This window comes from Pristiophorus japonicus, chromosome 31 (genome assembly GCF_044704955.1).
Source record: "Pristiophorus japonicus isolate sPriJap1 chromosome 31, sPriJap1.hap1, whole genome shotgun sequence".
Classification (NCBI taxonomy): domain Eukaryota; kingdom Metazoa; phylum Chordata; class Chondrichthyes; family Pristiophoridae; genus Pristiophorus; species Pristiophorus japonicus.
The window spans coordinates 9,284,206-9,310,447 of record NC_092007.1 but is presented as its reverse complement, the minus strand read 5'-3'; the positions used below and the strand labels follow the sequence as shown (position 1 = coordinate 9,310,447).

The 26,242-nt window shown below is 55.7% G+C and overlaps 1 protein-coding gene across 2 annotated transcripts in view; it reads right to left on the bottom strand.

Annotated features, from left to right (window-relative positions):
* cadm4 (cell adhesion molecule 4) overlaps positions 1-26,242 on the bottom strand; it is a 373,773-nt gene that overhangs the window by 25,867 nt on the left and 321,664 nt on the right. The window contains exons 5-8 of one of the 2 annotated variants that reach the window (XM_070868960.1): positions 25,289-25,450; positions 8,803-8,893; positions 5,954-6,126; positions 4,427-4,471 (exon numbers count right to left, since the gene is read on the bottom strand). In XM_070868960.1, coding sequence (XP_070725061.1) covers positions 4,427-4,471; positions 5,954-6,126; positions 8,803-8,893; positions 25,289-25,450 — 471 coding nt within the window. The remainder of the gene's footprint in view (positions 1-4,426; positions 4,472-5,953; positions 6,127-8,802; positions 8,894-25,288; positions 25,451-26,242) is intronic. The other variant, XM_070868961.1, reaches the window with a different exon arrangement.

Genomic DNA, 26,242 nt, shown 5'->3' with positions numbered 1-26,242 from the left:
CGCGAGCCCTCTTGAGCCTCCGATTCTGCGATGAAGCTTGTTCCCGGGCAACGTATGATGTCAAGCCTCCCGGGAACGCAGCGCGCGCCAAGCCCGGGGTTTCGTTCGGAGACTGGCCCCGCCCACAGGAGCTGTCAAACGGAGCTCATTTACATCGGCCACGCCCCTGATCTAAGGTGTCAATCTGAGCACAGGTCGGAGCAACGTGTTACATTTCCACAAAAGTACAAGAGCTAAACAAGTCGTGCAGGTTTCCCATCTCCATATTTAAAAAAAAACTAGTTGATCAGGATAAATAGCGTTGAAATAGTTTAGTGAAAGGCTCTCAATTTTACCCGTGCACACGTGCATAAAGTCAATCATATTTTACAAGCCAAGCTGCGACAGACATCATGGTACCTCTAATGTTATAAAAGTTGGGGTTACGTATGTAAACGTTGTAACCGTGTAAGACTTGCCACCAGAGGGCGCAACTGTCGGAGGCCCAAGGGTCACCTGCACACCTCGTGCAAGGGAGTATAAAAAGTTTGTCTGCTTAGGCACTCTGGAGTTGTTTTGGAGAGACTAAGGTCACATCAATTTTAGCTCCCAGTACTCGGTCTTGTGGAGTTCTTCCATACTGAACAGTTGGGTTTGAGTATCGGAGCAAGGAGGTCTTACTGCAGTTGTACAGGGCCTTGGTGAGGCCACACCTGCAGTATTGTGGACAGTTTTGGTCTCCTAACCTGAGGAAGGACGTTCTTGCTATTGAGGGAGCGCAGCGAAGGTTCACCAGACTGATTCCCGGGATGGCGGGACTGACCTATCAAGAAAGACTGGATCAACTGGGCTTGTATTCACTGGAGTTCAGAAGAATGAGAGGGGACCTCATAGAAACATTTAAAATTCTGACGGGATTAGACAGGTTAGATGCAGGAGGAATGTTTCCAATGTTGGGGAAGTCCAGAACCAGGGGTCACAGTCTAAGGATAAGGGGTAAGCCATTTAGGACCGAGATGCGGAGGAACTTCTTCACCCAGAGAGTGGTGAACCTGTGGAATTCTCTACCACAGAAAGTAGTTGAGGCCAATTCACTAAATATATTCAAAAAGGAGTTAGATGAGGTCCTTACTACTAGGGGGATCAAGGGGTATGGCGAGAAAGCAGGAATGGGGTACTAAGGGAATGATCAGCCATGATCTTATTGAATGGCAGAGCAGGCTCGAAGGGCCGAATGGCCTACTCCTGCACCTATTTTGCATGTTTCGATGTTGGAAGATTTAAACCTGTCCTTACTGTGAGAGGGAGCTGCTTGTTTCTATTTCCTGTTGTTTACTTGGTTTTGTGTTCAGCTTTTACTCTGCAGAACTTCTCAGCATGGAATGCTGCTTCTACTGAAGGCTATTGAGGTGTGTGAAGGGAAGTTTCAGGAGGTACAGATGAACAACAGAATGCAGGCCGGGTTCTGCTTTATCTCGCGCAAAACTTGCGCGCCCTGATACCGGGCAGAAGATCTCGAAGAGTGGGAATTTTGCGCGAGAACTCAGAGTGCTCCAGCGCACGGGGGAAGCTGTGTCCAGCTCCAGCTGGACATCTCGGGGAAAAAAAAGCATTGTGCGCTGGAAACCGGATTTTCCGATGCCTTCCCGGATCCGTACACGCTTCGTACGGGCTCAGTACATCGGAATTTCAGGGCCATCGTGCACAGTTTTGGTCTCCTTACCTAAGGAAGGATATACTTGCCACAGAGAGAGTGCAGCGAAGGTTCACCAGACTGATTCCTGGTATGCGGGGGGATTGTCCTATGAGGAGAGATTGAGCAGACTAGGCCGATATTCTCTAGAGTTTAGAATAATGAGAGGTGATCTCATCGAAACATAGAAAATAGGTGCAGGAGTAGGCTATTCGGCCCTTCGAGCCTGCACCACCATTCAATAAGATCATGGCTGATCATGCAACTTCAGTACCCCTTTCCTGCTTTCTCTCCATACCCCTTGATCCCTTTAGCCGTAAGGGCCACATCTAACTCCCTTTTGAATATATCCAATGAACTGGCCTCAACAACTTTCCGTGGTAGAGAATTCCGCAGGTTCACCACTCTCTGAGTGAAGAAGTTTCTCCTCATCTCGGTCCTAAATGGCTTACCCCTTATCCTCAGACTGTGACCCCTGGTTCTGGACTTCCCCAACATCAGGAACATTCTTCCTGCATCTAACCTGTCCAGTCCCGTCAGAATTTTAAACGTTTCTATGAGGTCCCCTCTCATTCTTCTGAACTCCAGTGAATACAAGCCCAGTTGATCCAGTCTTTCTTCATAGGTCAGTCCCACCATCCCGGGAATCAGTCTGGTGAATCTTCGCTGCACTCCCTCAATAACAAGAATGTCCTTCCTCAGATTAGGAGACTAAAACTGAACACAATATTCCAGGTGAGGCCTCACCAAGGCCCTGTACAACTGCAGTAAGACTTCCCTGCTCCTGTACTCAAATCCCCTCGCTATGAAGGCCAACATACCATTTGCCTTCTTCACCGCCTGCTGTACCTGCATGCCAACCTTCAATGACTGATGTCCCATGACACCCAGGTCTCGTTGCACCTCCCCTTTTCCTAATCTGTCACCATTCAGATAATATTCTGCCTTCCTGTTTTTATCACCAAAGTGGATAACTTCACACTTATCTACATTATGCCGTATCTGGCATGTATTTGCCCACAATAACACAATAAATTCTATCAGGGATTGACAGGGTAGATGCAGGGAGGGTGTTTCCCCCCCCCCGGGCTGGGGAGTCTAGAACCAGGGGTCACACAGTCTCAGGATAAGGGGTCGGCCATTGAGGACTGAGATGAGGAGGAATTTCTTCACTCAGAGGGGGGTGAATCTTTGGAATTCTCTGCTCCAGAGGGCTGTGGAGGCTCAGTCATTGGGTATAATCAAGGCTGGGATCGAGGGGTTTTTGGAGTCTCGGGGAATCGAGGGATCGGGCGGGAAAGTGGAGTTGAGGTCAAAGGTCAGCTGTGATCTTACTGAATGGCGGAGCAGGCTCGAGGGGCCGAATGGCCGACTCCTGCTCCGAATTCTTATGTTCTAACACCCGGAGCATAAGCACATGTCCCACCCTATACGCTGCGCACCAATTAAATTCGGCAGGGGGATAAGCCTCCAACACCAATCACAGCCTGATTCGCTGGGTTCATTATCACTAATCGATAACTAGGGTGTGCCACTAACTTATTAACCAGGAATTTGTGCTTGGGAGTTCGGGTCATACCCCAGGAACATCTCTGCAATATTCCATCTTCAAATAAATAAATTACAGCACCACCAGACGCCCCAAAGCGCCTCACAGCCAATGAAGTACTTTTGGAGTGTGGTCACTGTTGTATTGTGGGAAACGCGGCAGGCAATTTGCGCACAGCAAGCTCCCACACACAGCGATGTGATAATGACCCGGATCATCTGTTTTTTTGTTATGTTGGTTGAGGGATAAATATTGGCCCCAGGACACCGGGGAGAACTCCCCCTGCTCTTCTTCCAAATAGTGCCATGGGATCTTTTACATCTACCTGAGCGGGCAGACGGGGCCTCGGTTTAACGTCTCATCTGAAAAACGGCCCCTCCGACAGTGCGGCACTCCCTCAGTACTGCCCCTCCGAAAGTGCAACAATCCCTCAGTACTGCCCCTCCCACAGTGCGGCGCTCCCTCAATACTGCCCCTCCCACAGTGCGGTGCTCCCTCAGTACTGCCCCTCCGACAGTGCGGCGCTCCCTCACTACTGCCCCTCCGACAGTGCGGTGCTCCCTCAGTACTGCCCCTCCGACAGTGCGGCGCTCCCTCAGTACCGCCCCACCGACAACAGATTATGGCGCTCCCTCAGTCCTGCCCCTCTGACAGTGCGGGGCTCCCTCAGTACTGCCCCTCTGACTGTGCGGTACTCCCTCAGTACTGCCCCTCCGACAGTGCGGGGCTCCCTCAGTACTGCCCCTCCGACAGTGCGGGGCTCCCTCAGTACTGCCCCTCCGACAGTGCGGGGCTCCCTCAGTACTGCCCCTCCGACAGTGACCTATTTCTTGACTCTGTGATCCCAAAGCGACATCTTTGTTAATAATTTAGATAGAGCAGTGTTTAATACCTAAAGCTACCCAGCGTGCATTGTGAAATACTACGCTAAAGCACCTTAGCCATGAACGCCGAGGAGAGTGCCACCTAGTGGGCAGGTAGAGGAACTCCTTGTACCAAGATATATCGGCCACACCAAACAACTACGAAGCAATGACTGATTCAGCAAGCAATGATATGACCAATAAAATCTGATTTGAAGTATAGCTCGATTGTTCCACAGTAACTTCCATCACTGGAGAAATCAAACACGTCACACCAAACACCTCCAGATAAGCAGAACAGAGTTAGTGCGTATTGCAGCGTTGAATGAATTTATACAATACCTGAGAGATGCACACTGGACAGTGTGCTGGGGGTGGTGGGAATTTCTAGATCGGGGAAAAAATACATTTCAAAAGAAACACTCCCAGGGCAGGTACAGCACGGGGTTAGATACAGAGTAAAGCTCCCTCTACACTGTCCCATCAAACACTCCCAGGGCAGGTATAGCACGGGGTTAGATACAGAGTAAAGCTCCCTCTACACTGTCCCATCAAACACTCCCAGGGCAGGTACAGCATGGGGTTAGATACAGAGTAAAGCTCCCTCTACACTGTCCCATCAAACACTCCCAGGGCAGGTATAGCACGGGGTTAGATACAGAGTAAAGCTCCCTCTACACTGTCCCATCAAACACTCCCAGGGCAGGTACAGCACGGGTTTAGATACAGAGTAAAGCTCCCTCTACACTGTCCCATCAAACACTCCCAGGGCAGGTACAGCACGGGTTAGATACAGAGTAAAGCTCCCTCTACACTGTCCCATCAAACACTCCCAGGGCAGGTACAGCACGGGTTAGATACAGAGTAAAGCTCCCTCAACACTGTCCCATCAAACACTCCCAGGGCAGGTACAGCACGGGTTAGATACAGAGTAAAGCTCCCTCTACGCTGTCCCATCAAACACTCCCAGGGCAGGTACAGCACGGGTTAGATACAGAGTAAAGCTCCATCTACACTGTCCTATCAAACACTCCCAGGGCAGGTACAGGGGGTTAGATACAGAGTAAAGCTCCCTCTACACTGTCCCATCAAACACTCCCAGGGCAGGGACAGGTACAGGGGGTTAGATACAGAGTAAAGCTCCCTCTACACTGTCCCATCAAACACTCCTAGGGCAGGTACAGGGGGTTAGATACAGAGTAAAGCTCCCTCTACACTGTCCCATCAAACACTCCCAGGGCAGGTACAGGGGGTTAGATACAGAGTAAAGCTCCCTCTACACTGTCCCATCAAACACTCCTAGGGCAGGTACAGGGGGTTAGATACAGAGTAAAGCTCCCTCTACACTGTCCCATCAAACACTCCCAGGGCAGGTACAGGGGGTTAGATACAGAGTAAAGCTCCCTCTACATTGTCCCATCAAATACTCTCAGGGCAGGTACAGGGGGTTAGATACAGAGTAAAGCTCCCTCTACACTGTCCCATCAAACACTCCCAGGGCAGGGACAGGTACAGAGGGTTAGATACAGAGTAAAGCTCTCTCTACACTGTCCCATCAAACAATCCCAGGGCAGGTACAGGGGGTTAGATACAGAGAAAAGCACCCTCTACACTGTCCCATCAAACACTCCCAGGGCAGGTACAGATACAGCACGGGGTTCGATACAGAGTAAAGCTCTCTCTACACTGTCCCATCAAACAATCCCAGGGCAGGTACAGGGGGTTAGATACAGAGAAAAGCACCCTCTACACTGTCCCATCAAACACTCCCAGGGCAGGTACAGGTACAGCACGGGGTTATATACAGAGTAAAGCTCCCTCCACAATGCCCCCCCCTCCCCCGCCCCCTCCCACATCCCAGCCACTCACCGTAGACCACCAGGACGTACTCGTCGGCCGACCGGCCCAGCACATTCTCGGCCTGGCAGACGTACGTGCCGTTATCGAGGGTGTTGAGAGCGCTGATGGTCAGCACGTTCCCTCGCTGCTCCGCGCGCTCCGGGAGCGAGTCGTTCAGCCGGCTCCACACAACGTCGGCAGGCCTGGGCAGGACAAGAGCAAGCACACAGCGGGTTACACTGCCGTCGGTCACATGCACAGACTCGTACCGCACAGGAGGATCCCACTGGGCCTCTCGAGCCCGTGCTGTGCCGGCTCTGTGACAGAGCGATCCAATCAGTCCCACTCCCCCCCCCTGCTCTTACCCCACAGCCCCGGCACATTTCCCCTTCCAGTATTTACCCAATTCCGCCGTTTGAAAGTCACTATTGAACCTGCTCCGACCGAGCTTTCAGGCAGCGCGTTCCCGATCACAACAACTCGCTGCGTACAAACACTCTCCTCATCTCCCCTCGGGTTCTTTACCGATTATCGTCAATCTGTGTCCCTCTGGTTACTCCCCTCCTGCCCCGGTTAACAGTTCCTCCTGGTTTACTCCGTCAAAACCCCCCTCGTGATTCTGAACACCTCGATCAAATCTCCTCTCAACCTTCTCTGTTCCAAGGGGAACTACCCCAGCTTCTCCAGTCTCTCCCGGTCACTGAAGTCCCACATCCCCGGGACCATTCTGGTCAATCCCCCTTCGCACCCTGTCTAAGGCCTTCACATCCTTCCCTACAGCTGGAGGATGTTACAGAGATAGGGAGGGGTGTAGGGGCTGGAGGAGGTTACAGAGATAGGGAGGGTGTAGGGGCTGGAGGAGGTTACAGAGATAGGGAGGGGTGTAGGGGCTGGAGGAGATTACAGAGATAGGGAGGGGTGTGGGACTGGAGGAGGTTACAGAGATTGGGAGGGGTGTAGGGGCTGGAGGAGGTTACAGAGATAGGGAGGGGTGTAGGGACTGGAGGAGGTTACAGAGATAGGGAGGGGTGTGGGACTGGAGGAGATTACAGAGATAGGGAGGGGTGTAGGGGCTGGAGTAGGTTACAGAGATAGGGAGGGGTGTGGGGGCTGGAGGAGGTTACAGAGATAGGGAGGGGTGTGGGACTGGAGGAGGTTACAGAGATAGGGAGGGGTGTGGGGGCTGGAGGAGGTTACAGAGATAGGGAGGGGTGTGGGACTGGAGGAGGTTACAGAGATAGGGAGGGGTGTTGGGGTGGAGGAGGTTACAGAGATAGGGAGGGGTGTAGGGGCTGGAGGAGGTTACAAAGATAGGGAGGGGTGCAGGGGCTGGAGGAGGTTACAAAGATAGGGAGGGGTGTAGGGGCTGGAGGTTACAGAGATAGGGAGGGATGTAGGGGCTGGAGGAGGTTACAGAGATAGGGAGGGGTGTAGGGGCTGGAGGAGATAACAGAGATAGGGAGGGGCGAGGGAGCCATGGAGGGATTTGTAAACAAAGATGAGAATTTTGAAATCGAGGTGTTGCTTAACCAATGTAGGTCAGCGAGCACAGTGGGTGATGGGTGAGTGGGACTCGGTGCGAGTTAGGACACGGGGCAGTGAGCACAGGGGGTGATGGGTGAGTGGGACTCGGTGCGAGTTAAGACACGGGGCAGTGAGCACAGGGGGTGATGGGTGAGCAGGACTTGATGCGAGTTAGGACACGGGGCAGTGAGCACAGGGGGTGATGGGTGAGCGGGACTCGGTGCGAGTTAGGACACGGGGCAGTGAGCACAGGGGGTGATGGGTGAGCGGGACTCGGTGCGAGTTAGGACACGGGGCAGTGAGCACAGGGGGTGATGGGTGAGTGGGACTCGGTGCTAGTTAGGACACGGGGCAGTGAGCACAGGGGGTGATGGGTGAGCGGGACTCGGTGTGAGTTTGGACACGGGGCAGCGAGCACAGGGGGTAATGGGTGATTGGGACCCGGTGCGAGTTAGGACACGGGGCAGTGAGCACAGGGGGTGATGGGTGAGCGGGACTCGGTGCGAGTTAGGACACGGGGCAGCGAGCACAGGGGGTGATGGGTGAGCGGGACTCGGTGTGAGTTAGGACACGGGGCAGTGAGCACAGGGGGTGATGGGTGAGCGGGACTCGGTGCGAGTTAGGACACTTTTAACGACTTGTCTGCTTGTTGCCGCTTTGCTAATTAAAGCAATTCAACAATTCTCAAGGTTTACAGTTAATTCAAACTCGGAGACACTGGCTCAGATGATAACAGATGCCTTTAATACAGGTATATTGAGTGTCCTTGACCAGGCCCAACATCCCCAGCATCGAAGCACTGACCACACACTCGACCAGCTCCGCTGGGCAGGGGCCACATTGTCCGCATGGCCCCCAGGCACCGAGACTCCCCAAAGCGAGCGCTCCACTCGGAACTCCTTCACGGCAAGCGAGCCCCAGGTGGGCAGAGGAAACGTTACAAGGGACCACCCTCTAAGCCTCCCCTGATAAAGTGCAACATCCCCACCGACACCTGGGAGTCCCTGGGCACAAAGACCAGTCCGCCCCTAAGTGGAGGAAGTGCATCCGGGAGGGGCGCTGAGCACCTCGAGTCTCGTCGCCCGAGAGCGTGCAGAAAGCAAGCGCAGGCAGCGGAAGGAGCGTGCGGCAAACCAGTCCCACCCTCCCCTTCCCTCAACCACTGTCTGTCCCACCTGTGACAGGGTCTGTGGTTCCCGTATTGGGACTGTTCAGTCACCTGAGAACTCGCGTTTAGAGTGGGGGCAAGTCTTCCTCGACTCCGAGGGCCTGCCCATGATGATGAAAGGCCCCCACTCCTGACAACACGACCCATCAGCCAGGCGAGAGTGGTTTCTCATCCACGGGCTACTTACTGCGGGTTTCCTGTGACCGTGCACGCCAACATCAGGTCATCCCCTTCTCGCAGGATGACGGGCGGAGATTGCACCTTGACAGTCGGCGAGACTGCGAGGGAGAAGAAACATCGATCAATGTCCTCGTCGCCAACGTCATCTACTCTCTGCAACCTCACAAACACACACACACACTCGCGCAAGATGGCTCCTCGGCAAGCTGTCATGTGATCCTGGCACATGAGCCTTTTATCAGATTTACATCAGTAGTTGCATTACCACAGTATTCCACCAGCAGGAGCTCTACGTTACACTTCCGAGTGGAAAAGGACTTCACATATCCAACATATCTCGGGGGGGGGGGGGAGCGCGTTCCAGTCACAAGAAACACCTGCCCCCAGAGTGTTTGATGGGACAGTGTAGAGGGAGCTTTACTCTGCATCTAACCCCCTGTACCTGCCCTGGGAGTGTTTGATGGGACAATGTAGAGGGAGCTTTACTCTGTATCTAACCCCATGCTGTACCTGCCCTGGGAGTGTTTGATGGGACAGTGTAGAGGGAGCTTTACTCTGTATCTAACCCCGTGCTGTACCTGTCCCTGCCCTGGGAGTGTTTGATGGGACAGTGTAGAGGGAGCTTTACTCTGTATCTAACCCCGTGCTGTACCTGTACCTGCCCTGGGAGTGTTTGATGGGACAGTGTAGAGGGAGCTTTACTCTGTATCTAACCTCGTGCTGTACCTGTACCTGCCCTGGGAGTGTTTGACGGGACAGTGTAGAGGGAGCTTTACTCTGTATCTAACCCCGTGCTGTACCTGTACCTGCCCTGGGAGTGTTTGATGGGACAGTGTAGAGGGAGCTTTACTCTGTATCTAACCCCGTGCTGTACCTGTACCTGCCCTGGGAGTGTTTGATGGGACAGTGTAGAGGGAGCTTTACTCTGTATCTAACCCCATGCTGTACCTGCCCTGGGAGGGTTTGATGGGACAGTGTAGAGGGAGCTTTACTCTGTATCTAACCCCCTGTACCTGCCCTGGGAGTGTTTGATGGGACAGTGTAGAGGGAGCTTTACTCTGTATCTAACCCCGTGTTATACCTGCCCTGGGAATTTGTGTGGATCTGGGAGGCTTGTGGGGCCGGAGGAGATTACAGAGATGGGGAGGTGTGAGGAGGACATGGAGGGATTTGAAAACAAGGATGAGAATTTTGAAATTGAGGCGTTGCCAGACCGGGAACCAATGTAGGTCAGCGAGCACAGGGGGTGATAGGTGAGCATGGCGGGGTGATGGGTGACCACGGGGGTGATGGGTGAGGACGGGGGGTTGATGGGTGAGGACGGGGGGGTGATGGGTGAACACGGGGAGGGGGTGATGGGTGAGCACGGGGGGGGTGATGGGTGAGTACGGAGGGGTGATGGGTGAGCACAGGGGGGGTGATGGGTGAGCACGGGGGGGGTGATGGGTGAGCACGGGGGGTGATGGGTGAGCACGGGGGTGATGGGTGAGCACAGTGGGGTGATGGGTGAGCACGGGGGGGTGTGATGGGTGAGCATGGGGGTTGATGGGTGAGCACGGGGAGGGGGTGATGGGTGAGCACGGGGAGGTGATGGGTGAGTACGGTGGGGTGATGGGTGAGCACGGGGGGTGATGGGTGAGCACGGGGGGGTGATGGGTGAGCACAGGGGGGGTGATGGGTGAGCACGGGGGGGTGATGGGTGAGTACGGGGGGGTGATGGGTGAGCACAGGGGGGGTGATGGGTGAGCACGGGGGGTGATGGGTGAGGACGGGTGGGGGGTGATGGGTGAGCACGGGGGGTGATGGGTGAGCACGGGGGGGTGATGGGTGAGCACGGGGGGTGATGGGTGAGCACGGGGAGGGGGTGATGGGTGAGCACGGGGGGTGATGGGTGAGCACGGGGAGGGGGTGATGGGTGAGCACGGGGAGGGGGTGATGGGTGAGCACGGGGGGTGATGGGTGAGCACGGGGAGGGGGTGATGGGTGAGCACGGGGAGAGGGTGATGGGTGAGCACGGGGGATGATGGGTGAGCACGGGGGGTGATGGGTGAGCACGGGGGGGTGATGGGTGAGCACGGGGGGTGAGGGGGGGCACGGGGAGGGGGTGATGGGTGAGCACGGGGGGTGATGGGTGAGCACGGGGAGCGGGTGATGGGTGAGCACAGGGAGGGGGTGATGGGTGAGCACGGGGAGGGGGTGATGGGTGAGCACGGGGAGGGGGTGATGGGTGAGCACGGGGGGGTGATGGGTGAGCACGGGGAGGGGGTGATGGGTGAGCACGGGGAGGGGGTGATGGGTGAGCACGGGGGGTGATGGGTGAGCACGGGGGGTGTGATGGGTGAGCACGGGGGGTGATGGGTGAGCACGGGGAGGGGGTGATGGGTGAGCACGGGGAGGGTATGATGGGTGAGCACGGGGAGGGGGTGATGGGTGAGGATGGGGGGGGGTGATGGGTGAGCACAGGGGGGATGATGGGTGAGCATGGGGAGGGTGTGATGGGTGAGCACGGGGAGGGGGTGATGGGTGAGCACGGGGGGGTGATGGGTGAGGACGGGGGGGGTGATGGGTGAGTACGGGAGTGATGGGTGAGCACGGGGGGTGTGATGGGTGAGCCGGGGGGTGATGGATGAGCATGGGGGGGTGATGGGTGAGCACGGGGGTTGTGATGGGTGAGCACGGGGGGTGATGGGTGAGCACGGGAGGGTGATGGGTGAGCACAGGGAGGGGGTGATGGGTGAGCACGGGGAGGGGGTGATGGGTGAGCACCGGGAGGGGGTGATGGGTGAGCACGGGGAGGGGGTGATGGGTGAGCACGGGGGGTGTGATGGGTGAGCCGGGGGGTGATGGGTGAGCACAGGGGGGTGATGGGTGAGCACGGGGGGTGTGATGGGTGAGCACGGGGGGTGAAGGGTGAGGACGGGGGGGAGTGATGGGTGAGCACGGGGGGTGATGGGTGAGCACGGGGAGGGGGTGATGGGTGAGCATGGGGGGTGATGGGTGAGCACGGGGAGGGTGTGATGGGTGAGCACGGTGGGGTGATGGGTGAGCATGGGGGGTGATGGGTGAGCACGGGGGGTGATGGGTGAGCACGGGGGGTGTGATGGGTGAGTACGGGGGGGTGATGGGTGAGCACGGGGGGTGATGGGTGAGCACGGGGAGGGGGTGATGGGTGAGCACGGGGAGGGGGTGATGGGTTAGCACGGGGGGTGATGGGTGAGCACGGGAGGGTGATGGGTGAGCACAGGAAGGGGGTGATGGGTGAGCACGGGGAGGGGGTGATGGGTGAGCACAGTGGGGTGATGGGTGAGCACGGGGGGTGATGGGTGAGCACGGGGAGGGTGATGGGTGAGCACAGGAGGGGGTGATGGGTGAGCACGGGGAGGGGGTGATGGGTGAGCACGGGGAGGGGGTGATGGGTGAGCACAGGGGGTGATGGGTGAGCACGGGGAGGGGGTGATGGGTGAGCACGGGGGGGTGATGGGTGAGCACGGGGGGTGATGGGTGAGCACGGGGAGGGGGTGATGGGTGAGCACGGGGAGGGGGTGATGGGTGAGCACAGGGGGTGTGATGGGTGAGCACGGGGAGGGGGTGATGGGTGAGCACTGGGAGGGGGTGATGGGTGAGCTGATCGCTGGGAAAGCTATTGATCAGATATAGCTGGGCCTTCCATCCCGTTCTGGGCCTGCGATCCCAATTCTAGGCCGGAATCCTGCTCCCGCTGTTCTGCTGCGGGGTTCAGGCTAAACAACGATCCCAAGAATGGCCTCCATCTGGGCTGTAAATTGCTATGGTTCCATAAATGAAAGATTACTTCAATAGAAAGACAGACTTGCATTTATATAGCGCCTTTGACGGCCACCGGACATCTCATTGTGCCTCACAGCCAATGAAGTACTTTTGGAGTGCGGTCACTGTTGTATTGTGGGAAACGCGGCAGGCAATTTGCGCACAGCAAGCTCCCACACACAGCGATGTGATAATGACCCGGATCACATCTGTTTTTGTTATGTTGATTGAGGGATAAATATTGGCCCCAGGACACCGGGGAGAACTCCCCCTGCTCTTCTTCCAAATAGTGGCCGTGGGATCTTTCACATCCACCTGAGAGGGCAGACGGGGCCTCGGTTTAAAGTCTCAGCCAAAAAATGGCAACTCCGACAGTGCGGCGCTCCCTCAGTACTGACCCTCTGACAGTGCGGCGCTCCCTCAGTACTGTCCCTCCGACAGTGCAGCACTCCCTCAGTACTGCCCCTCCGACAGTGCGGCGCTCCCTCAGTACTGCCCCTCCGACAGTGCGGTGCTCCCTCAGTACTGCCCCTCCGACAGTGCGGCACTCCCTCAGTACTGCCCCTCCGACAGTGCGGTGCTCCCTCAGTACTGCCCCTCCGACAGTGTGGCGCTCCCTCAGTACTGCCCCTCCGACAGTGCGGCACTCCCTCAGTACTGCCCCTCCGACAGTGCAGCACTCCCTCAGTACTGCACCTCCGACAGTGCGGTGCTCCCTCAGTACTGCCCCTCCGACAGTGCGGCACTCCCTCAGTACTGCCCCTCCGACAGTGCGGTGCTCCCTCAGTACTGCCCCTCCGACAGTGTGGCGCTCCCTCAGTACTGCCCCTCCGACAGTGCGGTATTCCCTCAGTACCGCCCTTCCAACAGTGTGGCACTCCCTCAGTACTGCCCCTCTGACAGTGCGATGCTCCGTAGTGGCAGTGGGAGTGTCAGCCTGGATTTTTGTGCTCCAGTCTCTGGAGAGAGATTTGAACCCACGACCTTCTGACTCAGAGTGGAGTGTGCTGAACCCACTGAGCCACAGCTGACACTGTGACCGAGGGCTCTCTGTGTCGGTGTGAGCTATGACAGTCGCGGCTCCCTTGTTGGCCCTCGCCTGCTCTCGCTCACCCTCCGGAGCACGGCAATCGAACGCCACTGCCAGGGGAACAGACTGAAGTCAAAAGCTAAATACTGCGGACGCTGGAATCTGAAATAAAAACAGCAAACACTGGAAATACTCAACGGGTCAGGCAGCGTCTGTGGAGAGAGAATCAGAGTTAGCGTTTCGGGTCTGTGACTCTTTGTCAGAACTGGTGGAATAATTACCAGCTACCTTGGTAACCAGAGAGACAAAGGTTACAGAAGATCAGGGGTGGGGTTTAAAATAAGGAGCATTTTCTCCATGGACAGCTGGTAATTATTCGCCATTCACACCCTATTTACACTAACCTTTTTCTAACTTCTGACACGACCATCTCAGGTCAGCCCATCATCCCTTTCATCTCTAATCTCTCCTACCTTCCCCTATCACCGACCTTCCCATTGTCTCTCTAATCTCTCCTGTCTTGCCCCCAATCACCGGCCTTCCCATTGTCTCTCTAATCTCTCCTGTCTTCCCCCAATCACCGACCTTCCCATTGTCTCTCTAATCTCTCCTGTCTTCCCCCCAATCACCGACCTTCCCATTGTCTCTCTAATCTCTCCTGCCTTCCCCAATCACCGACCTTCCCCATTGTCTCTCTAATCTCTCCTGCCTTCCCCCAATCACCGACCTTCCCATTGTCTCTCTAATCTCTCCTGTCTTCCCCAATCACAGACCTTCCCATTGTCTCTCTAATCTCTCCTGTCTTCCCCCAATCACACACCTTCCCATTGTCTCTCTAATCTCTCCTGCCTTCCCCCAATCACCGACCTTCCCATTGTCTCTCTAATCTCTCCTGTCTTCCCCCAATCACTGACCTTCCCATTGTCTCTCTAATCTCTCCTGCCTTCCCCCAATCACCGACCTTTCCATTGTCTCTCTAATCTCTCCTGCCTTCCCCCAATCACACACCTTCCCATTGTCTCTCTAATCTCTCCTGTCTTCCCCCAATCACTGACCTTCCCATTGTCTCTCTAATCTCTCCTGTCTTCCCCCCAATCACCGACCTTCCCATTGTCTCTCTAATCTATCCTGCCTTCCCCAATCACCGACCTTCCCATTGTCTCTCTAATCTCTCCTGTCTTCCCCCCAATCACCGACCTTCCCATTGTCTCTCTAATCTCTCCTGTCTTCCCCCAATCACTGACCTTCCCATTGTCTCTCTAATCTCTCCTGCCTTCCCCCAATCACCGACCTTCCCATTGTCTCTCTAATCTCTCCTGCCTTCCCCCAATCACACACCTTCCCATTGTCTCTCTAATCTCTCCTGTCTTCCCCCAATCACTGACCTTCCCATTGTCTCTCTAATCTCTCCTGCCTTCCCCCAATCACCGACCTTCCCATTGTCTCTCTAATCTCTCCTGCCTTCCCCCAATCACACACCTTCCCATTGTCTCTCTAATCTCTCCTGCCTTCCCCCAATCACCGACCTTCCCATTGTCTCTCTAATCTCTCCTATTCCCCCAATCACCGACCTTCCCATTGTCTCTCTAATCTCTCCTGTCTTCCCCCCAATCACCGACCTTCCCATTGTCTCTCTAATCTCTCCTGTCTTCCCCCAATCACCGACCTTCCCATTGTCTCTCTAATCTCTCCTGTCTTCCCCCCAATCACCGACCTTCCCATTGTCTCTCTAATCTCTCCTGCCTTCCCCCAATCACCGACCTTCCCATTGTCTCTCTAATCTCTCCTGCCTTCCCCCAATCACCGACCTTCCCATTGACTCTCTAATCTCTCCTGCCTTCCCCCAATCACACACCTTCCCATTGTCTCTCTAATCTCTCCTGCCTTCCCCCAATCACCGACCTTCCCATTGTCTCTCTAATCTCTCCTGCCTTCCCCCAATCAGACACCTTCCCATTGTCTCTCTAATCTCTCCTGCCTTCCCCCAACCACCGACCTTCCCATTGTCTCTCTAATCTCTCCTGCCTTCCCCCCAATCACCGACCTTCCCATTGTCTCTCTAATCTCTCCTGCCTTCCCCCCAATCACCGACCTTCCCCATTTGTCCTCTCCTCCCCCACCTCCCCCCACCCCCACTTTCAGTGCCGTTCCAGAACCTGTGACATTTCGAAGCCCCCGCCAGCCCGATGACAAAGGTTCACTGACCCGAAAGCGTCAACTCTGTTTCTCGCTCTGCACCGATGTTGCCTGAGCCACTGACAATTTGCAGCCTCTTCTGTTTTTGTTCTGTTGGAAAAGACCAAAACTCCCCCATCGCAGCTCACAACTGGAGATATTTCCACGCCACTTAACCGTGTCGCGCATGCCTCATCTGCTGAATTCGCCCCTTTGAAGAGGCGGCGTTTCGCTTTGAAATCGCCGCACTGCCAAACGAGTGTGTCAACCACTTGCGAGATAAGAGAGAGGCTTGTGCGGATCTGTGCTGCCGTGAAGTATTTAATTGCACAACGCATCTGCAAAGGGATTTTTAAACTCGGGAATGAGAGCAGCAACAGCGAATAAATTAATCCAAGGTTAAATCGTCTTATCTTCAGAGACTTGTACATCAACATCAACGACGAATGTATAATCAATCTGTAAGATGAAAAATTCAGCTGAAAGCGGTTTCAGCTTTAATCACTCTTTGCCTCAGTACAGAGCAAGCCGGCTCCTGTGTGGGATTAACCCACTGACCCGGATCAGCCCAGCCTATGTGGAGCTCACACAATCCTGCGACTGAGGCCCGGGAGCAAGTCTCGAGATATAAGAGCGTAAGAAAGAGGAGCAGGAGTCGGCCATTCGGCCCCTCGAGCCTGCTCCGCCAATCAATGAGATCACGGCTGATCTCTGACCTCCATCCACTTTCCCACCCGATCCCTCGATTTCCCCCCAAAACCTATCGATCTCCATCTTGAACATATTCAATGACCCAGCCGCCACAGCTCTCTGGGGCAGAGAATTCCACAGATTTACAACCCTCTGAGTGAAGAAATTCCTCAGCTCATCCGCTGCAGAAGCCCTCGTCCGTGCCTCCGTTACCTCCAGACTTGACTATTCCAACGCACTCCTGGCCGGCCTCCCACATTCTACCCGACGTAAACTAGAGGTGATCCAAAACTCGGCTGCCCCCGTGTCCTAACTCGCACCGAGTCCCGCTCACCCATCACCCCCTGTGCTCACTGCCCCCGTGTCCTAACTCGCACCGAGTCCCGCTCACCCATCACCCCCTGTGCTCACTGACCTCGTGTCCTAACTCGCACCGAGTCCCGCTCACCCATCACCCCCTGTGCTCACTGCCCCCGTGTCCTAACTCGCATCGAGTCCCACTCACCCATCACCCCCTGTGCTCACTGCCCCGTGTCCTAACTCACACCAAGTCCCGCTCACCCATCACCCCCTGTGCTCACTGCCCCCGTGTCCTAACTCGCACCGAGTCCCGCTCACCTATCACCCGCTGTGCTCACTGCCCTGTCTCCTAACTCGCACCGAGTCCCGCTCACCCATCACCCCCTGTGCTCACTGCTCCGTGTCCTAACTCGCACCGAGTCCCGCTCACCCATCACCCCCTGTGCTCACTGCTCCGTGTCCTAACTCGCACCGAGTCCCGCTCACCCATCACCCCCTGTGCTCACTGCCCCGTGTCCTAACTCGCACCGAATCCCACTCACCCATCACCCCCTGTGCTCACTGCTCCGTGTCCTAACTCGCACCGAATCCCACTCACCCATCACCCCCTGTGCTCACTGCTCCGTGTCCTAACTCGCACCGAGTCCCGCTCACCCATCACCCCCTGTGCTTACTGCCCCGTGTCCTAACTCGCACCCAGTCCCACTCACCCATCACCCCCTGTGCTTGCCGAACTACATTGGGTCCCGGTTAAGCAATGCCTCGATATCAAAATTCTCATCCTTCTGTTCAAATCCCGCCATGGCCCTTGCCCCTCCCTATCTCTGTAACCTCCTCCATCCTCACAATCTCCTCGAGATGTCTGCACTCCTCTAATTCTGTCCTCCTGAACATCCCTGATTATAATCGCTCCACCATCGGTGGCCGTGCCTTTTGTTGCCTGGGCCCCAAGCTCTGGAACTCCCTCCCTAAACCTCTCCGCCTCTCTAAACCTCTCTCTCCTCCTTCAAGACGCTCCTTAAAACCCACCTCTTTGACCAAGCTTTAGGTCACCTGCGCTAATTTCTCCTTCTGTGGCTCGGGGTCAAATTGTTTGATGTCATAACACTCCTGTGAAGCCCCTTGGGATGTTTCACTAGGTTAAAGGTGCTATATAAATACAAGTTTTTATTGTTGTTGTCATCTCAGTCCTCAATGGCCGACCCCTTATCCTGAGACTGTGTGACCCCTGGTTCTAGACTCCCCAGCCCGGGGGGGGAAACACCCTCCCCGCATCTACCCTGTCACTCCCCCTCAGAATCTGGTGTGTTCCAATGGGATCGCCTCTCATTCTTCTAAACTCTAGAGAATATCAGCCTGGTCTGCTCAATCTCTCCTCGTAATAATAATATTACATGTTATTTATATAGCTCCTCTAATGTAGTAAGACGTCCCAAGCCGTTTCATAAGAGCGTTACAGACAAACAGATACATTTGACACCGAGCCACAGGAGAAATTAACACAGGTGATCAAAAGCTTGTTTAAAGAGCTGGGTTTGAGGGAGCGTCTTGAAGGAGGAGAGCGAGGTTTAGAGAGGCGGAGAGGTTTAGGGAGGGAGTTCCAGAGCTCGGGGCCCAGGCAACAGAAGGCACGGCCACCGATGGTGGAGCGATTATAATCAGGGATGGTCAGGAGGGCAGAATTAGAGGAGGTTACATAGATCTCGGGGGGTTGTGGGGCTGGAGGAGGTTACAGAGATAGGGAGGGGTTGTGGGGCTGGAGGAGGTTACAGAGATCGGGAGGGGTGTAGGGGCTGGAGGAGGTTACAGAGATAGAGAGGGGTGTAGGGGCTGGAGGAGGTTACAGAGATCGGGAGGGGTGTAGGGGCTGGGGGAGGTTACAGAGATAGAGAGGGGTGTAGGGCCTGGAGGAGGTTACAGAGATAGGGAGGGGTGTAGGGGCTGGAGGGGTTACAGAGATAGGGAGGGGTGTCAGGACTGGAGGAGGTTACAGAGATAGGGAGGGGTGTCAGGACTGGAGGAGGTTACAGAGATAGGGAGGGGTGTCAGGACTGGAGGAGGTTACAGAGATAGGGAGGGGTGTCAGGACTGGAGGAGGTTACAGAGATAGGGAGGGGTGTAGGGGCTGGAGGAGGTTACAGAGATAGGGAGGAGTGTAGGAGCTGGAGGAGGTTACAGTGATAGGGAGGGGTGTAGGGGCTGGAGGAGGTTACAGAGATAGGGAGGGGTGTAGGGGCTGGAGGAGGTTACAGAGATAGGGAGGGGTGTAGGGGCTGGAGGGGTTACAGAGATAGGGAGGGGTGTCAGGACTGGAGGAGGTTACAGAGATAGGGAGCGGTGTCAGGACTGGAGGAGGTTACAGAGATAGGGAGGGGTGTAGGAGCTGGAGGAGGCTACAGAGATAGGGAGGGGTGTAGGGGCTGGAGGGGTTACAGAGATAGGGAGGGGTGTCAGGACTGGAGGAGGTTACAGAGATAGGGAAGGGTGTAGGGGCTGGAGGTGGTTACAGAGATAGGGAGGGGTGTAGGGGCTGGACGAGGGTACAGAGATAGGGAGGATTGTAGGGGCTGGAGGAGGTTACAGAGATAGTGAGGGGTGTAGGGGCTGGAGGAGGTTACAGAGATAGGGAGGGATGTAGGGGCTGGAGGGGTTACAGATAGGGAGGGGTTTAGGGGCTAGAGGAGGTAGGCCAGCGAGTACAGGGAGTGATGTGTGAGCAGGACTCGGTGCGAGTTAGAATACGGGGGCAGTGAGCACAGGGGGTGATGGGTGAGTGGGACTGGGTGTGAGTTAGGACACGGGGCAGTGAGCACAGGGGGTGATGGGTGAGCGGGACTCGGTGCGAGTTAGAATATGGGGGCAGTGAGCACAGGGGGTGATGGGTGAGTGGGACTCGGTGCGAGTTAGGACAAGGGGCAGTGAGCACAGAGGGTGATGGGTGAATGGGACTCGGTGCGAGTTAGGACACGGGGCAGTGAGCACAGGGGGTGATGGGTGAATGGGACTCGGTGCGAGTTAGGACAAGGGGCAGTGAGCACAGGGGTGATGGGTGAGTGGGACTCGGTGCGAGTTAGGACACAGGGCAGTCAGCACAGGGGTTGATGGGTGAGTGGGACTCGGTGCAAATTAGGACACGGGGCAGTGAGTACAGGGGGTGATGGGTGAGCGGGACTCGGTGAGTGTTAGGACATGGGCTGCTGTTAATCTTAATCATAGGACAATCCCCCCAACCCAACCCATTCAATTCCATCCCCTATTTGTTTCTTAACTTGTCCCATTCCCATCCCCTTTTGCCTCACACACCTTCCCATTGTCTCTCTAATCTCTCCTGCCTTCCCCCAATCACTGACCTTCCCATTGCCTCTCTAATCTCTCCTGTCTTCCCCCCAATCACCGACCTTTCATTGTCTCTCTAATCTCTCCTGTCTTCCCCCAATCACCGACCTTCCCATTGTCTCTCTAATCTCTCCTGTCTTCCCCCAACGACCGACCTTCCCATCGTCTCTCTAATCTCTCCTGCCCTCTCCCAATCACCGACCTTCCCATTGTCTCTCTAATCTCTCCTGTCTTCCCCCAATCACCGACCTTCCCATTGTCTCTCTAATCTCTCCTGTCTTCCCCCAATCACCGACCTTCCCATTGTCTCTCTAATCTCTCCTGCCCTCTCCCAATCACCGACCTTCCCATTGTCTCTCTAATCTCTCCTGCCTTCCCCCCAACCACTGACCTTCCCATCGTCTCTCTTATCTCTCCTGCCCTCTCCCAATCACCGACCTTCCCCTTTGTGCTTTCCTCCCCTCCCCCAACTTTCCCCGCCCCGACACTTGCTTAAAAACCTGTTACAATCCCTAACCTTTTCCAGTTCTGACCAAGGCTCATTGACCGGGAACGTTAACTCTGTTCCTCTCTCCACAGACGCCGCCTGACCCGATGACCATTTTGTGTTTTTACACCCACCCCAGGAATCAGTCTGGTGAACCTTTGTTGCACACTCTCAATGGCAAATGTATTCATCCTGAGATAAGGAGACCAAAACTGTGGACGGTACTCCACTATAGCAGAAATAATCGAAACGCAAATTATTATTTAAATGGAGAAAGATTGTAAAGTGCCGCAGTACAGCGGGACCTGGGGGTACTTGTGCATGAAACACAAAAGGATAGTATGCAGGTACAGCAAGTGATCAGGAAGGCCAATGGTATCTTGGCCTTTATTGCAAAGGGGATGGAGTATAAAAGCAGGGAAGTCTTGCTCCAGTTATACAGGGTATTGGTGAGGCCACACCTGGAGTACTGCGTGCAGTTTTGGTTTCCATATTTACGAAAGGATATATTTGCTTTGGAGGCAGTTCAGAGAAGGTTCACTCGGTTGATTCCGGAGATGAGGGGGTTGACTTATGAGGAAAGGTTGAGGAGGTTGGGCCTCTACTCATTGGAGTTCAGAAGAATGAGAGGTGATCTTATCGAAACGTATAAGATTATGAGGGGGCTTGACAAGGTGGATGCAGAGAGGATGTTTCCACTGATGGGGGAGACTAGAACTAGGGGGCATGGTCTTAGAATAAGGGGCCGCCCATTTAAAACTGAGATGAGGAGGAATTTCTTCTCTCAGAGGGTTGTAAATCTGTGGAATTCTCTGCCCCAGAGAGCTGTGGAGGCTGGGTCATTGAATATATTTCAGATGGAGATAGACAGATGTTTGAGCGAAAAGAGAGTGAAGGGTTATGGGGAGCGGGCGGGGAAGTGGAGCTGAGTCCATGATCGGATCAGCCATGGTCTTATTGAATGGCGGAGCAGGCTCGAGGGGCCGAATGGCCGACTCCTGCTCCTATTTCTGATGTTCTTATATTCTTACTCCAGTTGCAGCCTCACCAGAACCCTGCATAATTGCAGTAAGGCGACTTTATTGTTAAATTCAAATCCTCTTGTAATCGAGGCCAGCATTCGAGACATACTGTTGTGTCCGTGTACAAGACCTTTCGTCAGGCCGCACTTGGAATACTGTGTCCAGCTGTGGTCTCCTCACGTGCTGGGTGATATTGACGCTCTGGAAAGGGTGCAGAAGAGGGCCACTAGACTAATTCCAAGTCTAAAGCATCTTAGTTATCGTGATAGGCTAAAAGAGTTGGGACTCTTTACCTAAGAGCAGTGGAGATTGAGAGGGATATGATTGAGGTTTATAAGATAACGAAGAGAACAGACAAGGTTCCAGCAAACCGTTTATTACAATTAAATAAGTTAGGCAGGACCAGGGGCACAAATTTAAGTTGTATAAGGCTAGATCTAGATTGGATGTCAGGAGGTGGTTCTTTGCCCAGAGAATAGTCGACCTCTGGAACATGTGGTGGATTGCTGACTCACAGAATTCCTTCAAGCGAAAGCTGGAATTGTTTCTGGCTGGGGCGGAGATCACCTCTTACAGTCGGTACTGCAGGGAATTCAAGGCCAGAGTGATCTCCTGGACTAGTTTCGATCGCACTCATGGGAAAATCCCAGATTTTCCTCCCTCCCAAATTGGCCTGGGTTGTTTATCTGTTTTTTTGCTTCTCTCCAGAGATCACATGGTTTGGGGTTGGGGTGGAGAGTATAGACAGTGATACACAAGGTATTGCAATTGTGTGGGACAGGGCTCGATGGACCTGATGGTCGTTACCAGTCCGACATTGTTCGTATCCCGTCTACTTTCTTAATTACATTAAGGTCAGCTATGGCTCAGTGGACGGCACTCCCGCCTCTGGGTCACAAGGCCAGGGTTTCAAATCCCACGCCAGGGACTTGAGCACAGACATCCAGGCTGACAGCGCAGTGCAGTGCTGAGGGAGCGCCGCACTGTCGGAGGGGCAGTGCTGAGGGAGCGCCGCACTGTCGGAGGGGCAGTGCTGAGGGAGCGCCGCACTGTCGGAGGGGCAGTACTGAGGGAGCGCCGCACTGTCGGAGGGGCAGTGCTGAGGGAGCGCCGCACTGTCGGAGGGGCAGTACTGAGGGAGCGCCGCACTGTCGGAGGGGCAGTTCTGAGGGAGCGCCGCACTGTCGGAGGGGCAGTGCTGAGGGAGCACCGCACTGTCGGAGGGGCAGTGCTGAGGGAGCGCCGCACTGTCGGAGGGGCAGTGCTGAGGGAGCGCCGCACTGTCGGAGGGGCAGTGCTGAGGGAGCGCCGCACTGTCGGAGGGGCAGTTCTGAGGGAGCGCCGCACTGTCGGAGGGGCAGTGCTGAGGGAGCGCCGCACTGTCGGAGGGGCAGTACTGAGGGAGCGCCGCACTGTCGGAGGGGCAGTGCTGAGGGAGCGCCGCACTGTCGGAGGGGCAGTACTGAGGGAGCGCCGCACTGTCGGAGGGGCAGTGCTGAGGGAGCGCCGCACTGTCGGAGGGGCAGTAATGAGGGAGCCCCGTACTGTCGGAGGGGCAGTACTGAGGGAGCACCCCACTGTCGGAGGGGCAGTACTGAGGGAACGCTGCACTGTCGGAGGGGCAGTACTGAGGGAACGCTGCACTGTCGGAGGGGCAGTACTGAGGGAGCACCCCACTGTCGGAGGGGCAGTACTGAGGGAACGCTGCACTGTCGGAGGGGCAGTACTGAGGGAACGCTGCACTGTCGGAGGGGCAGTACTGAGGGAACGCTGCACTGTCGGAGGGGCAGTACTGAGGGAGCGCCGCACTGTCGGAGGGGCAGTTCTGAGGGAGCGCCGCACTGTCGGAGGGGCAGTGCTGAGGGAGCGCCGCACTGTCGGAGGGGCAGTACTGAGGGAGCGCCGCACTGTCGGAGGGGCAGTGCTGAGGGAGCGCCGCACTGTCGGAGGGGCAGTGCTGAGGGAGCGCCGCACTGTCGGAGGGGCAGTAATGAGGGAGCCCCGCACTGTCGGAGGGGCAGTACTGAGGGAGCGCCGCACTGTCGGAGGGGCAGTGCTGAGGGAGCGCCGCACTGTCGGAGGGGCAGTACTGAGGGAGCGCCGCACTGTCGGAGGGGCAGTACTGAGGGAGCGCCGCACTGTCGGAGGGGCAGTGCTGAGGGAGCGCCGCACTGTCGGAGGGGCAGTACTGAGGGAGCGCCGCACTGTCGGAGGGGCAGTGCTGAGGGAGCGCCGCACTGTCGGAGGGGCAGTAATGAGGGAGCCCCGCACTGTCGGAGGGGCAGTACTGAGGGAGCGCCGCACTGTCGGAGGGAACCTGGACAGAGTAGACAGAGAGAAACTGTTCCCCATTGGTGGAAGAGTGGAGAACCAGAGGGACACAGATTGAAGGCGACTGGCAGAAAGGCGACACGAGGATAAACCTTTTTACGCAGCGAGTGGTTAGGATCGGGGACGCGCTGCCCGAGGGGGCGATGGAGGCAGACTCAATCGTGGCTTTCAAAAGGGGAGTTGGGTAAGTCCCTGAAGGAGAGAGATTTGCCGGGCTCCGGGGAAATGGTGGGGGGAGTGGGACTGGCTGAGGTGCTCCTGCAGAGAGCCGGCAGGGGTTCGAGGGGCCGAATGGCCTCCTGTACTGTAACCGTTCTGTGATTCTACATCTTCAGTTGCAACCCACTCCCCAACAAGCTTCCCATCCCCCTCCCCGCAACAGGCAGCTCGAACACTTCGATAATCAAAGAACGGTGAAATCAATATTTCATGCCTGCAAGGTCGAGCATAAAACTAATTTGAAAATTGCTGGCAGCAAAAATAATCCATGGCAAACATACAATTAAAGTCAGAACATGGTTCCCCATTCATCAATCCACACAGGCTGTATTTAGTTTTTGTCTTTTTTGGGAGAGAAACATAGGAACAGGAGGAGGCCCATTCAGCCCCTCGAGCCTGTTACACAGGAACAGGAGTAGGCCCATTCAGCCCCTCGAGCCTGTTACACAGGAACAGGAGGAGGCCCATTCAGCCCCTCGAGCCTGTTACACAGGAACAGGAGGAGGCCCATTCAGCCCCTCGAGCCTGTTACACAGGTACAGGAGGAGGCCCATTCAGCCCCTCGAGCCTGTTACACAGGAACAGGAGGAGGCCCATTCAGCCCCTCGAGCCTGTTACCATAGGAACAGGAGAAGGCACATTCAGCCCCTCGAGCCTGTTACCATAGGAACAGGAGGAGGCCCATTCAGCCCCTCGCTTGCTTAAACTTTTGGAGGGAGCGCCGCACTGTCGGAGGGGCAGTACTGAGGGAGCGCCGCACTGTCGGAGGTGCCGTCTTTTGGTTGTGACATTAAACCGAGGCCCCGTCTGCCCTCTCAGGTGGACATAAAAGATCCCGGGGCCAATATTTGGAAGAAGAGCCGGGGGAGTACTCCCCGGTGTCCTGGGGCCAATATTTATCCCTCAACCAACATAACAAAAAACAGACGATCCGGGTCATTATCACATTGCTGTGTGTGGGAGCTTGCTGTGCGCAAATTGACTGCCGCGTTTCCCACAATCCAACAGTGACCGCACTCCAAAAGTACTTCATTGGCTGTGAGGCGCTTTGGGACGCCCTGAGGTTTTGCAAGGCGCTATATAAATGCAGGATCCCCCCCTTGGTTTTCACACTTACATCGTACACTTAGCGGGAAGTCTATCCGGTGTTTCTGGCCTTTGACAGAGGGCAGGTCAGCCTCACAGGTCACAATGGCGGTATCATCTTTCCTCTCGACCGGGAACCTGACCACACTGGTAATCGTGAAGATCTTGCCGGTCTGTACCTGACTGCTGTCTCCTGTGGGGAATAGGCACAGAATCCCATTAATAATTACCACCCTGTGTTGTCGGAACCCATGCACGGGCCCTGACTCCGTTCGGCGCGTCGCGGAGGCCCAAGCGCGTGGGGAGATCCCGTCCGAACTGACCCCACCGTCCGGACGGAATTCCCCATCGGCGCCAAGCCCCCGAAACCTCCCTCGGGAGCCGGCGCCTCACAACTGGAGCCTCCTCCGGGGAAAATCCCCGCTCCGTGCCTTTCGGTTCTGCGCGGAGGGGATTCGTGTACGGGCTTGCTCTTGCGCTCTCTCATCATCTGCCCGCCCCCCCCAACAGTCATCCACGACGTGGCCCTGGACAACGTGGACCATTTCCCATACCTCGGGAGCCTCTTGTGAACAAGAGCAGACATTGGCGACGAGATACAACACCGCCTCCAGTGCGCCAGTGCAGTGTTCGAAGACTAGTCCCTCAAATCCACCACCGAGCTCATGGTCTACAGGGCTGTAGTGATACCCGCCCTCCTGTATGGCTCAGAGACACGGACCGTGTACAGTAGACACCTCAAGTCGCTGGAGAGATACCACCAACGATGTCTCCGCAAGATCCTGCAAATCCCCCCGGGAGGACAGACGCACCAATGTTAGCGTCCTCGACCAGGCCCAACATCCCCAGCATCGAAGCACTGACCACACTCGACCAGCTCCGCTGGGCAGGGCCACATTGTCCGCATGTCCCCCCCAGACACGAGACTCCCCAAAGCGAGCGCTCTACACGGAACTCCTTCACGGCAAGCGAGCCCCAGGTGGGC